The sequence below is a fragment of the Oncorhynchus clarkii genome, chromosome 9, assembly GCF_045791955.1.
Source record: "Oncorhynchus clarkii lewisi isolate Uvic-CL-2024 chromosome 9, UVic_Ocla_1.0, whole genome shotgun sequence".
NCBI lineage: Eukaryota > Metazoa > Chordata > Actinopteri > Salmoniformes > Salmonidae > Oncorhynchus > Oncorhynchus clarkii.
The window spans coordinates 28,163,311-28,181,544 of record NC_092155.1 but is presented as its reverse complement, the minus strand read 5'-3'; the positions used below and the strand labels follow the sequence as shown (position 1 = coordinate 28,181,544).

General features: G+C 43.2%; 2 protein-coding genes across 4 annotated transcripts in view; one reads left to right on the top strand and one right to left on the bottom strand.

Annotated features, from left to right (window-relative positions):
• Positions 1 to 18,234, bottom strand: part of LOC139416165 (alpha-kinase 1) — a 103,806-nt gene that overhangs the window by 2,609 nt on the left and 82,963 nt on the right. Inside the window, exons 1-10 of one of the 2 annotated variants that reach the window (XM_071164513.1) lie at positions 10,222 to 10,249; positions 9,495 to 9,642; positions 3,768 to 3,922; positions 3,282 to 3,480; positions 2,859 to 2,918; positions 2,689 to 2,775; positions 2,509 to 2,585; positions 2,250 to 2,345; positions 2,000 to 2,104; positions 33 to 1,833 (exon numbers count right to left, since the gene is read on the bottom strand). In XM_071164513.1, the coding sequence (XP_071020614.1) occupies positions 33 to 1,833; positions 2,000 to 2,104; positions 2,250 to 2,345; positions 2,509 to 2,585; positions 2,689 to 2,775; positions 2,859 to 2,918; positions 3,282 to 3,480; positions 3,768 to 3,922; positions 9,495 to 9,612 (2,698 nt within the window). In that variant the 5' untranslated portion in view covers positions 9,613 to 9,642; positions 10,222 to 10,249. Of the gene's footprint in view, positions 1 to 32; positions 1,834 to 1,999; positions 2,105 to 2,249; positions 2,346 to 2,508; positions 2,586 to 2,688; positions 2,776 to 2,858; positions 2,919 to 3,281; positions 3,481 to 3,767; positions 3,923 to 9,494; positions 9,643 to 10,221; positions 10,250 to 18,234 lie in introns of those variants that run through there. The other variant, XM_071164514.1, reaches the window with a different exon arrangement.
• Positions 10,905 to 18,234, top strand: part of LOC139416167 (RAS guanyl-releasing protein 2-like) — a 76,024-nt gene continuing 68,694 nt past the window's right edge. The window contains exon 1 of one of the 2 annotated variants that reach the window (XM_071164515.1): positions 10,905 to 11,347. The gene's annotated coding sequence lies outside the window, so the exon portion shown is untranslated. The remainder of the gene's footprint in view (positions 11,348 to 18,234) is intronic. The other variant, XR_011635068.1, reaches the window with a different exon arrangement.

The following is an 18,234-nucleotide window of genomic DNA, read 5'->3' as shown; positions in this document are numbered from 1 at the left end:
TTCTATAACACTACGAGGCAAAAGGAACTCACTGTAGGCGCTTTTCTGTTTCCCAAGCTTGAATTTCATGTCACTCTGCAGTCTCTTTAACATACAGCCATGACACATCCCAGCCAGGAGGGCGATGTAGTCCTCCTCTGTCAAAACGTACTGGTTCTCAGGCACTAGACCACCCATGATGCCGTGCTTTAGACAGGTATAGCATGAGGAGTTTGGGTGAGAGGGAATCTGCTTCTCTCCAGCACAGGGTTCAGTTTTGTGGACTATGTGTCCTATCTCTTTCTCCACCATCTCATAGGAGCTGTCTATCTCTGTAGAGAGACACTGCTCTGGGATGAGGCCCTCGGATCCTAGTTGTGGAGGTCTTCTGTGATACGCTGCAGCACTGTTAGGCCCAAAGGGGTGAGGGGATCCAGTGTCTTCCTCCGTTTCTGCTTCTTGATCCACAGTGAAGTTCGGAACTATCTGCGAGGAGGCGGGACCTCGGTGTTCGTTTACAGCTGCTGGGGCTGCAGAACCTATTTGTGGTACTGCAGCTGCCTCCCGGGATGTGTCAGATAGGGATAGTTTCTGCCATGACGACTGGGAGCCGAGGCTGTCGCCAATGGAGCTGAAAGAGGAAGTCCTCGACTTGTCTTGGTACTCTGGATGAGTCACTACTCCGTCTCCTGTAGGTCTCACCGACACTGACGCACCACGCCTGCGACACTCCTCCTCGGTCTCCGCAGTCTCGATTAGACTCTGTTCGTCGATCATTTCAAACTGCTCAACATCACTTCCGGTGTGGGTGGATGATGAGGAAGTGACCCGGGTGGAAGAGTTGGATCCTGCCTGAGCACTGAGACTTGCTCTGATATCTCTTTTCCTGGTCTTGCTTTTAGATTCGGACCCATTTTCCAACCCATCTTCACTAACCTCGGTGAGACAGTTTGGATCGCACAGATTCTCCATGTTAACCTTATCCGGAACACTGCCATCTTTGTTGCCACTACAGCTGAGGGGAGAACCAGTGCTGTTCAAAGATACTTTTTCAAATGAGGACCCAAAGCTGCTACTGAGTGATTTGAGGGACATTTTATTATAGCTATTGCTTGGTAGCTCTTCAGTGCTACCCAGAGTTGTACAGAGCTCCTGTTCCTGAGGTAACCTTGGAGCTAAACAAAAGGGTGCTTTGTCTCTGTGTAACTCTTCTTTATGTGTGGCTTTTTGGGGCTTGTGGTTCTCAGTGGCACACTCTGTGTTAGGGGCCGTTGCCGTGGTCCCCAGTGCTGTTATACAGAGTCCAGCCTGGTGGCCTTCATGTTTCCTCCTACAGCTTGCCTCAGAGGCCTCACACACTGAGGTGTGGTACTGCCTGAACCTCCCCATCACCTGGGAGAAACCATCCAGAGTGAACCGCACTGCTCGCTCTTCCACCACGTCTCTATAGCTATCTGGGATAAACGACCCCTTGTCTGAGTTCAAGAATGGATTGACCCGCAATAGAATCTTCACTTGGGTTATCAGACTCATAACTCCAGTGCAAAGAGCATCTCTCTGTTGGCTGTCTGCATGGCAGTAGGCATAGAACTTCTCCAAAGCCTCCCGGCATACCAATCTGGCCTGGTCCACTGTCTTCTGAGGGGTGCCCAGCCACTTGTGACTGACAGTCAGAGAGTAGGCTGCCTTGAGGAATGTGTGGAGCTCCTGTTTGCTGGTGACCATGTCCCCCCCTGTTTTGGTAAGTAGGCCGATCTCAAAGGCTTCCTTGGCCTGGAGGAGGAAGGAGTGTTTGTCCGAGGGGGGGCATTCTACTGAGAAACTGTAGGACAACAGACAGGTGCCTTGGGTGACCTGGAGAAAGAAAGAAAGAGAATGACATAGCATAATATCTAGTATTATGTTAATAGGCAGTTGTGTCACAGTGCTCACCTAGCAGTAAGCTCCAGCCTCTCTAGAAGACTTCTCGCTTATCCACCCCCCCCAAGACAAACACAAAAGAGAGAAAGAGAGGACTCACCACATTGGTTAACACGTACAGTGAGGCATACTGGCTGTACACCACCGCCATTTTAGCTGCCTCAGCTGCTGAGAGGAGACGGTGGCCATCGTTCTCAAGGAAACACTACTCCAGACATAAAGGCATACACTGAGGTCATGTAGCGGTCAGAGACATTAGAAAAGCGTCATAAATCATACAACTTACACAGACGTCAATGTGTATCTTTAGAACACAAATGATTTCATTGGTTAAAGACTTGAGTGCTCACCAAGTCAATGCCCGGATTGGTCTTAAATGCATGGAAGTCGCCATCATTCATAGACACCAATATGTTGGCCAGAATCCCAAGGGACGTTCCAATGCCCTACAAATCAAAATGCATACTAAGTTAAAACGCATACTAAACACATATTAAACCTTCATAAAGTAGTTTTTAACACCACTGGAGGAAAAATATGAGCAGTTCACAGATTGCGTGATTTAGTATTCAGTTATTCATTGGGGTGCACTGGATGTTTAGGCTCCACCTTTTTATCAGGTTGAGGAAGAGCGTAATAGCCGACCAGGGAGGTCCAGATCAGCTCAGCAGCCTCCAGCCACAGTCCTGAGACGAAACATACAATTCAGAGATGGGGGGGGGGGGGGGGGGAAAGGATGCGTAGACATAATGCTATGCATCCTCTCTCTCTCTCTCTTTCTTCCCTTACCCAGTTTCTGCAGAACCTGTCCACGCACTTGCACACTGACCGCCTGGATAAGAGTCCTATCGCTGTCAGACTGATATATCCAGCAACCTGCAGATTTCAAACACGCATGTTGACACAGACCCTCATGGGGGAACATTAAATGGTAAGATAATTTAATTTTATAAGCCTACCTGTTGCTCCACTAGTGTTGATGAGACTGCTCAGTATGTACTCTGCCTTCTGGAGTTTACCTGTGGGCGAGACAACAAGCATGACAAATGATACAAAGCAATATACTTAAAAGGAAAATTCCACCCCAAAACTATTTTTTTGGTATTTGTTTCATTAGTCCATTGTTGGCATACTCGCAACATGTTTTGCTTGTCAGCAATCACGTTTTCAAGATATACTTTTGGGGTGGAATTATACTTAAAGGTTAAGGAGCTTTATCTTGATAGTATGGTAAATAAATTAAAAACAGATAACTAGTATTCCAATACACAGCATGGAGACATCGCATGATAAAGAGATGGACTCTAATATCGTCAGTAAACAACAAATAACCAATCTGTGAGAAATATAGTCTGAAGTCGCAGAATGATGACCTCACTCACCGTCATTGAGATAGACCCTGGCCTGTCGTATGACCAGCTGGGGGGCGATGGGGGTTCCTGGGTAGTGTCTGTGGAGGAGCTTGGTGATCTTCAGCAGCCGGCTGGACTCATCTGTCCAATACAGGAACCGATCCATCAGGAAGACCACACTTGCCGCCCACTGGGGTTCCCTGGCCAAGATGGACGCCTTCAGCAGAGCCTGACACATTAAAATGAATCAAAAGTTTAAAAAAAAAATACTTTGAAGACAGTCTTTTTGTGATAAATGGCTGTTTTTTTGGGGGGCATCTTGGATCTTGAATCAGAATAGTCCAAATAATATTTTTTGATTTATAAATTAAACACAGTTCTAAAAATATATCTTAGCCTGCGTCCCACGTCACCCTAGTATACCATTGACACATTTAGAACACACATGCCTTCATCAGGGAGTGCTTTGTTTGATTTTGCTTTGATATGAGTGGCAGCCGTGTAGGGCCATATTACCAGTAGCTGTGGTAGATGCAGACTAATGACGTCCTTCAAGTTGACTTTGTCCTGGGAAGTGACGGACTGCTTGTACTGCCACTTCTCTGGTACAAATGGCCACCTCATCGCCACTGCCTCCTGCAGTAGCATGCTCAGTTCAACTGGCAGGGACTCTGGAAATTAGGGGACAGAATATGGGTGAAGAGAAAAACAATACAGAAAAGTAAAAAAAAAAAAAAAAAAGTTTACTTAAATATGCTTTGAGAATACCTAAAAGCTACTCTAAAGTTAAAATGGGCCTATTTGAGATCTATGGGTTCATTATACAGTAAGCGATAAGGTCATTCACAATAAATGATCGTTATTTTTAACCCACTTTTCCGTGATTACGATCTCGTCTCATCACTGCAACTCCCCAACGGGATCGGGAGAGGCGAAGGTCGAGTCATGCGTCCTCCGAAACATGACCCGCCAAGCCGCGCTTCTTGACACCCGCTCGCATACAAACATTTTATACAAAATTAACAATTCACATCCCTACATCAAACATGTCCAACAAAACACAGGTATAAACAAGAAAATACTAAATTACAATCCAAAAAGGACATTAAAGCTTGTTGGTGAAACCTAGCCAATTTCGTGGATAATCTTTCAGGAATATAATTAAATTTCAATAAAAACGGAAGACCTCCCAATTTATTAAAACACATTGTTTGGAATGAAATACCAAATGGATTCTGTATTGTCAACACATCTTTTCAACCAAATTATATTGAAAGTGTTAGGTCAACAAAATGCAACATTTCCAGACCTTCAGATATTTTATGAGAGGAATTACTTGTTTAGTTTCTGAGACCTATTTTTACAGATGAAGTCAAGAAAGGTCTTGTTGATCTCTTTACAGGGCGAGGGATTTACAAATAAAGATAATGAGGGGTACACAAAGCGAGACAGCCCCTCTGCCTTGGACAGAAGCACTCTTCCAAGTATAGATTGTCTGTGATCGAACTGAAATGGTCCACCCACACAGACATCATTGTGAAGAAGGAGAAACAGCGCCTCTTCAACCTCAGGAGGCTGAAGAAATTTGGCTTGTCACCGAAAACACTGCCAAAATTTTACAGATGCACAATCGAGAGCATCCTGTCAGGCTGTATCAAAGCCTGGTACGGTAATTGCACCACCCTCAACCGTAAGGCCCTCCAGAGGGTGGTGCGGTCTGCACAACGCATCACCGGGGTCAAACTACCTACCCTCCAGGACACCTACAGCACCCGATGTCACAGGAAGGCCATAAAGATCATCAAGGACAACAACCACCCGAGCCACTGCCTGTTCACCCCGCTATAACCCAAAAGGTGAGGTCAGTACAGGTGCATCAAGCTGGGACCAAGAGACTGAAAAACAGCTTCTATCAGACTGTTAAACAGCCATCACTAACATTGAGTGGCTGCTGCCAACATACGGACTCAAATCTCTAGCCACTTTTACAATTAATCATTGGATGTAATACATGCATTACTAGTCACTTTAAACAATGCCACTTTATATAATGTTTACATACCCTACATTACTCATCTCATATATACTGTACTCTATACCAGACTGCAATATGCCGCACGGCCATCACTCATCCATATATTTTATGTACATATTCTTATTCATCCCTTTACACTTGTGTGTATAAGGTAGTCGTTGTGAATTTGTTAGATTACTTGTTAGATATTACTGCACTGTCAGAACTAGAAGCACAAGCATTTCGCTACACTCGCATTAACATCTGCTAACCATGTGTATGTGTGTCACGCCCCGACCTTAGATTCTCTGTTTTTCTATATATTTTGGTTAGGTCAGGGTGTGACTAGGGTGGGTACTCTAGTTGTTGTATGTCTAGGGGTTTTGTCATCTAGGGTTTTTGCATGTCTATGTTGGCCTGATATGGTTTCCAATCAGAGACAGCTGTTTATCGTTGTCTCCGATTGGGGATCATATTTAGGTAGCCATTTTCCCCATTGTTAGTTGTGGGATCTTGTCTACATGTAGTTGCCTGAGGGCACACCAGTAGCTTCACGTTTCATTTGTTCTTTATTGTTTTGGTGATTTTTAGTTTTATTAAAATATATGGAACTCTATTCACGCTGCGCCTTGGTCTAATCATTACGACGAGCGTGACAATGTGACCAATAAAATTTGATTTGATCCCTTTGTAGACAATTATTAAATATATTAATTTACATTTTTACAGGAGAGAAATTCATAAAATATACTGACGAAGTGGTTTTTGGATAGATGTATTCCTAAATATTTAACAGTCCTTTACAGGAATGTTTTATATTTCTTTATCATCAGTCATATAAACACAAGATTCCACATTTAGAAAACATTCAGTTTTAATCCAGATGCAACAGAGAATGCCGTGATATAATTAAGACCAAGACCATGCCCTTAATGCTTATTTTTATTTTTTTAAAGGAGTAGTATTGTCAGCCAGTTGGGAAATGTGGATTTCTCTGTTAAAAATGGATAAGCCATGCAGGCTTGCATTATTCAGAATATCTAGAGATAGAAGTTCCACTACCAAAATGAATAAAAAGGGTGAAATTGGGCATCCCTGTCATACACCTGTGTTGATACTGAATCTTTTGGATATATTAAGGTATCACAGAACTATTTATATATTTGTAAAATATGTGAATGACTTTGATAAAAATTTTCACCTTAACCAATAAGTTTCAGAGACCGAAAGAGAAATTAATGTTCAACGTCTTTACAAAAGTCCAAAAATAAAACAGCATCCGAGTCAATTGCATCTAAATAATCTAAAAGGTTCAGGACTAAACGAATGTTGGAACTTGTGATTGTCTTTCATAAATCCTGTTTGAGTCTAATTTATAAATGGCATCTATTGCTTTCTTTAATCATTTGGCATAAACCAGAGCAATCAATATTTAATAAATTAATTTGTCTCCAATTGTCAATGAGAGAAGGGTCTTTACCAGGCTTCGGAAAATAAGGTCCTGTTTCATAGTGGAGACCATTTCACATTTTCAATGCAATTTTGAAACATTAAAAATAGGGTCTTCTAGTAACTTCCAAAACTGTCTATAGAATTCAACTGACAGGCCATCAGGGCCAGGTGATTTACCTTTTTTCATTGAATTCAGAGCCTCTCCAATTTCTTCGATTGACACAGGTGAATCGCAAAACTGAGTGGAAATCATCTTCAATTACAGGGACATAATTCTGAATGTGGCAAATGTAGCTTTCACAACCATCTCCCTGAAATTGTGAGTTGTAAAGGTTTTCATAAAAGGAATTGATAAATGTTGATAATTAAAAAATAACTGGTGTTTCTTTCCCCCTCTTCAATCCATTTAGTTCTTGGTCTGACAAAGGCACCCTTTGCCAAATGTGTAAAGCTGTTCTAATTGTAAAGATTTAAATAGAGTCTTCTTCTTGAGAAAGATCATCTTCCTTCAGAAATGCTCAAATTCGCTCATCAAATCTTTTTCTCTAAGGTTCTTCAGGTGCTTCAGCTCGTTGGCACATTTAATGGCTACAACTCTGACTTCATAGTTGAAGAATTCAAATCACATACACATATTTAGCAGATGTTATTGCGGGTGTAGCTAAATGCTTGTGTTCCTAGCTCCAACAGTGCAGTAGTATCTAACAATTCACACCAATACACAAATCTAAAAGTAAAATAATGGAATTAAGAAATATCCATACATGGAAGACATACAAGACCACTGATAATCTCCCTCGATCTGGGGCTCCACGCAAGATCTCACCCCGTGGGCTCAAAATGATCACAAGAACGGTGAGCAAAAATCCCAGAACCACAAGGGGGGACCTAGTGAATGACCTGCAGAGAGCTGGGACCAAAGTAACAAAGCCTACCATCAGTAACACACTACGCCGCCAAGGACTCAAATCCTGCAGTGCCAGATGTGTCCCCCTGCTTAAGCCAGTACATGTCCAGGCCCGTCTGAAGTTTGCTAGAGAGCATTTGGATGATCCAGAAGAAGATTGGGAGAATGTCATATGGTCAGATGAAACCAAAATATAACTTTTTGGTAAAAACTCAACTCGTCGTGTTTGGAGGACAAAGAATGCTGAGTTGCATCCAAAGAACACCATACCTACTGTGAAGTATGGGGGTGGAAACATCATGCTTTGGGGCTGTTTTTCTGCAAAGGGATCAAGATGACTGATCCGTGTAAAGGAAAGAATGATGGGGCCATGTATCGTGAGATTGAGTGAAAACCTCCTTCCATCAGCAAGGGCATATAAGATAAAACGTGGCTGGGTCTTTCAGCATGACAATGATCCCAAACACATCGCCGGGGCAACGAAGGAGTGGCTTCGTAAGAAGCATTTCAAGGTCCTGGAGTGGCCTAGCCAGTCTCCAGATCTCAACCCCATAGCAAATCTTTGGAGGGAGTTGAAAGTCCGTGTTGCCCAGCAACAGCCCCAAAACATCACTGCTCTAGAGGAGATCTGCATGGAGGAATGGGCCAAAATACCAGCAACAGTGTGTGAAAACCTTGTGAAGACTTACAGAAAACGTTTGACCTCTGTCATTGCCAACAAAGGGTATATAACAAATTATTGAGATAAACTTTTGTTATTGACCAAATACTTATTTTCCACCATAATTTGCAAATAAATTCATAAAAAATCCTACAATGTGATTTTCTGGATTTTTTTTCACGCCTGCAAGCTGACTTAGGTCACCAGCTGGATGGTGTTTTCTCTGACACAAGGGTACGGACGGCTTCCAGGTTAAGCGAGCAGTGTGTCAAGAAGCAGTGCAGCTTGGCAGGGTCGTGTTTCGGAGGACGCATGGCTCTCGACCATCACAAGTCCGTAGGGGAGTTGTAGCGATGGGACAATACTGTAACTACCAATTGGATGTCATGAAATTGGGGAGAAAAAAAGCGTAAAAGTACAAAACAAATGACCCATCGTGAAGATGTAGATTCTAGAATGTCGCCTTTCAACTTGTGGATAAGCGTCAAAACACCAGCAGAATGGTTTGATCCATGACCGAGATAGGCCTATCTCCCTATTGTGACTGAAAAAAAGAGACAATTTTTCATACAAATGAGTTTCCTGAAGATGGACTAAATCTGCATTACTGGCGTTTATAATATAAACACACGGCTTTCCTTTTTGTAAGATCTCTCAAACCCCTTTGTTTTCAACTCACTCAACATCGAGTGAATGCAAACTCCTGCATAAAGATGTGAACAATAAAACAAACAGTAAACCTCGAGGGTTTACTCCGACAGAAAACTACACTCAGGAGAGGTAGCGGTGGTTCCAGCTACACCAACGTGTCGGAGGAAAAACTGATCAACTGAAGAGAGAAGTCAGCCTGCAGGCGCCCCGCCCGCCACAAGTCGCTAGAGCGCAATGAGCCAAGTAAAGTCCCCCATGGCCAAATCCTCCCCTAACCCGGACAACACTGTGCCAATTGTGCACCACCCTATGGCACTACCAGTCACAGCCATTAGTGACTGGATCTAACCCCAGGCTGTTGTGACGTTGCAACACTGCGATGCAGTGCCTTAGACCGCTGCGCAACTCGGGAAGGCAAATTAAGTTATTTGATTTGTATTTAATCCTATTCTACGCTAGATTTAAACACCTGACAACACATTATGGCCCCGCAAAGCTACAAACTTTGTCCCAGCCTTAATTTTAGAACTAGGCAAAGAGCACCCTCTGCTGGAGTACCTCTGTATCTTTGGAAGTTGAGCTTGACTTCCTCTGTGGGCTCCACAACCACCAGACCTGCTGCAGATGCAGCCCTGTGACACTCCTCTAGCATGGCTCCCACCTCCTTGCTGTCCATGGTGCCTTTTAGTAACCTCTCGTCAGTCCTCTGGAATGTATACAATGAATCGATGTGTATACAAGAGAAGATCAGTGTATGAAAATAAACAGGTGCCCATGTCCCAGGGCCCCGCTCCACAACCTGTGAGAAGCTGAGTGTGTTGCAGTTTCCACTGAAGGAAACAACCCGCTTATTTAGCTTAGCCAATGGTCTGGTATGAGATGAGACAAAAATAAACGGTTATTGACACCGAATAGACTACCTATATTTCCTATCACAATCTGTTGTATAGTAAGCTATAGACAGAAATGCAGAGAATTGTAGGCCTCAGTAGGGTAAGTAATACAGTACTTATGATAAGTATAATATGACGTGTCCACTAAATGACCACACTGGTTAGCTGATCAACTATACCCGGACAGTGACTGTTGGTAAAGCATGCAGTCAACCAGAGAAAGGCAATAGTAATCGTGAAAGTAACATGTATCGGCTTCTATTTGCCCCATCTTATAAATTACTTATGGCAGAGAAAAATAAAAGTTAAGTGACATCAGTATATTTGTGCTGATGATATCGTGTTATTTTACAAAAGATACGACGTGACGTTTCCATAAAGTTAAAACCTACCTCTGACACCGTCGGCTTCTAACTTCCTGGTTGGGCAGAACTTTGGAGGATGGGCATTTGTGAGTACTGCAATTTCATTGGTTTAAATTCTGAATTTAAGATTGATTGACATCACGTGGGCATCTCTAGTTTAAAAACACACGGGCATTGCGAGTCTCTCTCTCTGTGACTTGAGCCACCAGTGTCTTTATTGATGCTAATAAATAGCCTACTGTTATACAATCGATTGATTAACAAGACCACATAAAACATTCTGAATCAGGAGGCTGCTCAATTCTTGGACAACGACATGCCACGAACGTTCTCCGTAGTCTCGCAATGTCAGAATGTTCAGAGGATATGCAGCCTAGATGTTTTGCATGTTGAACACTGATATGTCAAACAGACAGTGTGCCTGTGTGTTAGGCTTATATTAACCTAAATTCTTCCCGAAAAAGCGGTAAAATGTAACCCATGTCTACATCTACCTATCAATTGTGAAAGACTATTCAAACAGATTGCCCAAGAACAAAATTACCAGGCCTATATGCCCCAAATGTATAAATAAATACCGTTATCATTCATGCACATTTATTGGCGGTGGGGTGCTATATACGATGATGCATCGCAAATAGGCGGAACTGTGCGACTGGAGATTGAGCTGAACCACTGCAGTGTTAACCTCACAGCACAGCATATTACTTATGTACGGCTCTAGCGATCTCGAGTAAAGAGAGTAAAACCGCAACAGGCATCTATTTTAACTTGGCGCTAAGTACTGGCAGCTGGCAGTAGTAGTGCGTTGCATAAGCGCATGGGCAGACGTGTATTTGAGACCTGTAGCTGTGGAGCATCAACTCCAACGGATCTCATATCTGGAACTTGTGACTTAATTTTCGCATGATTTACTGCGTCTTTTTTCAAGGACTTGCAAGTGCATGCATAGGCTTTATCGTTTGGTCTAGATGCTACCCAAAAAACTACACCCGTACAGTTCGATCAATGTGATCTAGACCATAGCCAGCCAACCTACATGGTCTGGTAATTTGTTTATGGAAGGTATCCTGGCGTAGAGGCTGACATTATTTTAGTTTCGGCGCATAACTAGGCAAACATTTCGTGTGATGGGACTCTCCAAACTCTGAAGGTAAGACATATCTGGCTACAACAGAGTGCATGGTTATGCACTTGTGATGTAATTCATGGTCTGCGATATTAATTTGATAAACCTTTTATGCAGGAGTGATTTATCTCGGTTTGGACGGATCTTGGCTTCATTACCTCACTTTTGTCTTTATACCGAATAAGGCGAACTTGTGGAGGGTCATTTCAAGAGGCAAGCTGTGACACTAGTTATATTTTGATAGTGTGTTATTTTCCAATGGCTCTTTACATGAGCTCCAAGTTGCGCAATTACATATGATTTATCCGCATGTGGCGCAAGAGAGGACTAGCCTAATCATGTAAACACATACTGTGCTGCATACATCGTTACAAAACATTGCCCAAGGAGATCATTCAAGATTGACTTTGAAATTGGATGTCTATACATATCCCGAGGACATCTGGGAAATGCCTTCAAAACCAGCCAAGCAACCTGTTCTCAGAGCATTTGGTATTATTCTGTACATAACGCGAACAAAGGCACCCCAAAATGTAGTGAGTTCGAATCTCATCACGGACTATTTTAGATAATTAGAAACTTTGCACAATACTTAGCATGTTAGCTTCCCCTTTCCCTAACGTTAACCCTTTAATCTAACACCTAAACTTAACCCTAACCCCAATGGAACAATGCAGAGCAGAAGGAGCAATCCAGGTTGTCAAAAACAATTAGAAATTTGTTGTTTGGAGCAACTTCAAAATTAGACGTTTGGGAAATGTGGATAAATGTCTAATTCTGCAGTGAGACTGTGAGAGCTTGTTGCCATTGCCACATGTAAAGTGAGAAAATGAGTGAGCAGTGGCATGTTTCTTCACGCTCTAGCAAACCACGCCTCTGTGTTTGCCACAGTAATGCCAGGGTGCGAATATTCTCACATGCCTATTGAGTGAAACAGATGGGCTATATTTGTGTATGAGACAGACCGTGTTATCTTTATACTACTGGTGATGAAGTTACCACTGCTGTTGAATATTTTGGCTGCTCGCTACCCTCTTTGTATCACATGCCAATTAGTGAGATGCATTACCAGCTATTGACATCATGAGATCATTGTTCAACACAAAGAAACACCCTGTATGGTTATTCGTGTGTTTGAATTGCATTGTTTTAAAAAAAATAAGAATTGTTATGACCTGGTAATATAGCCTACACTAATATCACTCATACGTCATATTCAAGTACAGAATTAGGTATACAGCACACTTGCATTAACCATTAGGTCTAATGTTATTCATCAGCACTTTAGAGAGCTGCTCCCCACAACCGATGATGGTAAGTAAGTCCCTAAACACGTTGACATAAACAACAAGATCTCATGGTTTGACTTCAGATCCAGACTTTTCCCCAAACGTCAAATTTCGTTGTTGTTTATGGGTTGTCACTGTGATCAGTTGAGCCACCTGCTGTTGTCGCCGGCGCATCCCATGGTTAAATTTGGGCGTTAATTCCGAATGGTTAAGTTAGGGTTAAAACAAACTCCACGGTTAAATTTAAGCATTAATTCCCGAATTGTTAAAATAAGGGGTAAGGTTTGGACTAGATAAAAAAAATAAAAATAATTGTGTCTAGCATTGCAATTGAATTGAACAGAGCTTGCGGCTTACGCCCATCCACAATCCCTATCCACAACACCCTAGTACAGAGTTCCCCAACTCGGTCCTCGTGACTCCAAGGAGTGCAACTTTAGTTTTTCCCCCCCTAACACAGGCGTCAAACTCATTCCATGGAAGGCCTAGTGTCTGTAGGTTTTTAGTTTTTCCGTTCATTTAAGACCTAGACAACCAGGTGAGGGGAGTTCTTTACTAAATAGTGACCTTAATTCATCAATCAAGGTAGGAGCGATAATCCATAGACACATGGCCGCCTGGGGAATGAGTTTGACACAGCTGATTCAACTGATCAAAGCCTGATGATCATTTGATTATTTTAATCAACTGTGTAGTGTTAGGGCAAAAACCAAAATGTGCACCCCTTGGGGTCCCGAGGACAGAGTTTGGGAAACTTTGCCCTAGCAAAACCCAAGCCTACTTGATGGTAATAGCGCTGACCATTGCCCCTAGTGACGGGTTTTGAAGGAATCTCCCGACGACCTCGGGACATGGACGAACGTCCAATTTCGAAGTAACTCTTGGAAAAACCTTTGCTGGATATGAATCAGCTCTGAGTGTTGGGTTACTTTCCAGTCTGTGCACTATGCTTTGTGTGGCTCCGCAGGCGGCACGGGGCGATAAAACAAGTGAGAGGTCAAACCCTTGCTCACTTTGTTTGGGTATCGATCCGCTGGCATCATTAACTGGTGTCTGGAGCGCCGGCAGGGGTTGCGGGTGGCCCCGACTCCACCCGGCTCTGTCAGACGCTTTCTTCCAACCGCCCACAGAGCAGCGGGGATTAGGACCAGGCCGGGGTGTTCTGGCTGTTGAGTTGGTCTGCAGTGGAGACTCACTGATTTAACCACAGTTTCTATCCCTCCCTGCTAGAATGTTGCCTGTCAGATTTAGGGCTTTGACTTGTAAGTCTGTCTGGAGGTTTTCACTAAAGCTTTTGACATGGCTCAGTTGAGAAACATGGTGGGATGATGGGGGGAATGGAGGGGATATACAGTACCAGTCAAAAGTTTGGACACTACTCATTCAAGGGTTTTTCTTTATTTATATTTTTACTGTTTTCTACATTGTAGAATAATAGTGAGGACATCAAAACTATGAAATGAAACCAAAAAAGTATTAAACAAATTTAAATATATTTGAGATTCTTCAAGGTAGCCCCCTTTGCCTTGATGACAGCTTTGCATTTTCTCAACCGGCTTCTAGAGGTAAGTCACCTGTAATGCATTTCAATTAACAGGTGTGCCTTGTTAAAAGTGAATTTGTGGAATTTCTTTCCTTCTTAATGTGTTTGAGCCAATCAGTCGTGACAGGGTAGGGGTGGTATACAGAAGATAGCCCTATTTGGTACTATACCAAGTCCATATTATGGTAAGAACAGCTCAAATAAGCAAAGAGAAACAACAGTCCATCATTACTTTAAGACATGAAGGTCAGTCAATCTTGAAAAGTTCAAGAACTTTTAACGTTTCTTCAAGTGCAGTCGCCAACACCATCAAGCACTATGATGAAACTGGCTCTCATGAGGACCGCCACGGGAAAGGAAGACCCAGAGTTACTTCTGCTGCAGAGGATAAGTTCATTAGTTAACAGCCTCCGATTGAATCCTAAATAATTGCTTCACAGAGTTGAAGTAACAGACACACTGTTCAGAGGAGACTGCGTGAATCAGGCCTTCATGGTCGAATTGCCGCAAAGAAACCACTACTAAAGGACACCAATAATAAGAAGATGCTTGCTTGTGCCAAGAAACACAAGCAATGGACATTAGACCGGTGGAAATCTGTCGTTTGGTCTGATGAGTCCAAATTTGAGATTTTTGGTTCCATCCGCCGTGTCTTTGTGAGACGCAGAGTAGATGAACAGATTATCTCTGCATGTGTAGTTCCCACCGTGAAGCATGGAGGAGGCGGTGTGATGTGGGGGATGCTTTGCTGGTGACACTGTCAGTGATTTATTTAGAATAAAAGGCACACTTAACCAGCATGGCTACCACAGCATTCTGCAGTGATACGCCATCCGCTCTGGTTTGCGCTTAGTGGGACTATCATTTGTTTTTCAACAGGACAATGACTAAAAACACACCTCCGGGCTGTGTAAGGGCTATTGAACCAATAACGAGAGTTATGGTGCTGCATCAGATGACCTGGCCTGCACAATCAACTGACCTTAACCCAATTGAGATGGTTTTGGATGAGTTGGACTGCAGAGTGGAGGAAAATCAGCCAACAAGTGCTCAACATATGTTGGAACTCCTTCAAGATTGTTGAAAAAGCATTCCAGGTGAAGCTGGTGGAGAGAATGCCAAGAGTGTGCAAAGCTGTCAAGGCCAAGGGTGGTATTTTGATTTGTTTAACACTTTAAAAAAAAATACTACATGATTCCATATGTGTTATTTTATAGTGTTGACGTATTCACAATTATTCTATAATGTAGAAAATGGTTAAAATTAAGAAAAACCCTTGAATGATTAGGCGTGTCCAAACGTTTGACTGGTACTGTATGAATGTGTAGGCCTACAGGTGTTCAGAGGTCAAACCTTTATCTGCTTGTTTTGGTGTGGTTCTGTTCATTGCATGAAGAGCTGAGCTGAATGTTGTTGATTAACTTCAGCAATTATTTGAATATTGGGTAACGTGCTGCTTACTGTGCTCTTGTTGCGTATCAGTTACTGATTGAGAGAAATGCACCATCCTGCAAATAATATTGTATCTAGGCATATCCTGCTCGACGCACCTTTAGCTACACATACCGTGCAACACGCAAAATACTTGGTCTCTTCAGTAGGCCTAGCTGATCAATTAGTCAAATCCCAACATAATATCTTAGCGAGTTGATTAATCCATAGGGCAACTATAAAGTCAATGACATAACTATTGCACTGTGCTTGTTCAAAGGCCTGGTAGGATGAGTGTCTGTGTCACTGTCTGGATTCGAACCAGGGTCTGCTACATGATTGTTAGCCCTCTGAGCTAAAGCAGGAGCATTAGCTCGGGAGTTACCCACTGCACGAGTGTGATTCACCGACGCACCTCTGTTACATTTGGAGTGAATGAGCCTGTTTTGGTGTTCTACACCTCCGCAGCATGAACAAAGGAAGTCAGCTGAGGTGGGTGTGATGCACAGGTAAAAATCTGATCTCTCTCTCTCCACACAGACAGCCTCCAAGCTTTCCTCCATCCTTTCTCCTCAGGCATATTACCCTAGTCCTCTCTTATGTGTACATGCTTGACATTTTCATTCATCTCCAGAAGGCTCCAGGACCAGGGAGCGACCTCACCGACCTGCGGCAACACCGCCATGCCCCAGCGCCTTATTAGGCACGCTGAGCTTAATTAGATTCTTTGTAAAGGGCTGATTTATGCCCAAGGACTGAGATATGGTTAGAGGAGGGTGAGCGAGATGGAAAAAGAGAAGGGAAGGGGGGGGGGGGGAGAGAGAGAGATGTACGGAGGCTGATCAGTAGGAGGTGAGAAAAAAAAGCAAAATAAATCCCAGGAGCGCAAAATAAACCAACAAAGAAAGTAATTACAGGTAGCAGCTTCCCAGACTCATGTAGTCGCATCACTAGGGTACGGTTCACTGCTTCCTCTCCTCTCTACTTCACCCCCTTCTCGTTTTCTCCCTTCCTCTATCTCCTTCTTTCTCTACCTCATGTCTCACTCACACACACACACACACACACACACACATTCCTGAGAGGAGAAATAGAGGACCTGTGCAATGTCATCTTGTTAGTGCTCCTTTCACCTTCAAGGGCAAAGATGGAACACCTGGGAGGGAAAAGGGTGAAAGAGGGAGGGAGCGGAGAAAGCGGGAGGGAGAAGGGTGAAAGAGGGAGGGAGCGGACAAAGCGGGAGGGAGAAGGGTGAAAGAGGGAGGGAGCGGACAAAGCGGGAGGGAGAAGGGTAAAAGCGGGAGGGAGAAGGGTAAAAGAGGGAGGGAGCGGACAAAGCGGGAGGGAGAAGGGTAAAAGAGGGAGGGAGCGGACAAAGCGGGAGGGAGAAGGGTAAAAGAGGGAGGGAGCGGACAAAGCGGGAGGGAGAAGGGTAAAAGGGGGAGGGAGAAGGGTAAAAGGGGGAGGGAGAAGGGTAAAAGGGGGAGGGAGAAGGGTAAAAGGGGGAGGGAGAAGGGTAAAAGCGGGAGGGAGAAGGGTAAAAGCGGGAGGGAGAAGGGTAAAAGCGGGAGGGAGAAGGGTAAAAGCGTAACGGCTATAGATCAAGCAGTCTTGAATTGAAGCAGCCAGGAGAGACGTAGTCAATGAGGTAGGTGGGAGAACATATTAAAATACAGTGGGTGACCCTGTGAAGTAGTCACAATTGTCTGCTTGTACAAGTGCACTGTGTAGAGCCAGTAGTTGCAACAGGTGTGAAGTATACACTTTTCTTGTTTTGAAAGAATTGACCATGCACCTGCAACAGAAAATGTGTTTGTACACAGTTGATAATTTGTGTTTTATCACTGGATTACCTCAGTTTATGTCTACGTGCCCACAAAAACATTCCCAGACATTTCTGGACAATTTCATGCCAGCGGGAGCTGAAAACATTTTTGTTATCAGGTTGTTCTGGCAATTCTCACAAAGGAACTTCATTGGGAGGAGGGATGTTTAACATGCTTTTTACTTTTGTATCACAAACCATTTTTGAGAAGTCATGATGAAATTGGCCATTTTAGGTCCTTTTTAGACCTATACCCACCCCAGTTAGACTATGATCTGTGAACCGTACATGATTTGGACTGCAGAGTGGAGGAAAATCAGCCAACAAGTGCTCAACATATGTTGGAACTCCTTCAAGATTGTTGAAAAAGCATTCCAGGTGAAGCTGGTTGAGAGAATGCCAAGAGTGTGCAAAGCTGTCAAGGCCAAGGGTGGTATTTTGATTTGTTTAACACTTAAAAAAAAAAAATACTACATGATTCCATATGTGTTATTTTATAGTGTTGACGTATTCACGATTATTCTATAATGTAGAAAATGGTTAAAATTAAGAAAAACCCTTGAATGATTAGGCGTGTCCAAACGTTTGACTGGTACTGTATGTATGTGTAGGCCTACAGGTGTTCAGAGGTCAAACCATTTTTGAGAAGTCATGATGAAATTGGCCATTTTAGGTCCTTTTTAGACCAATACCCACCCCAGTTAGACTATGATCTGTGAACCGTACATGATACAGACATATTGGTGTCATTATACTCCTTTATAGGTGAAATGCATATGAATTCAATCTGTTTTTGACAGCATTCCGTTTGATTTAAACAATC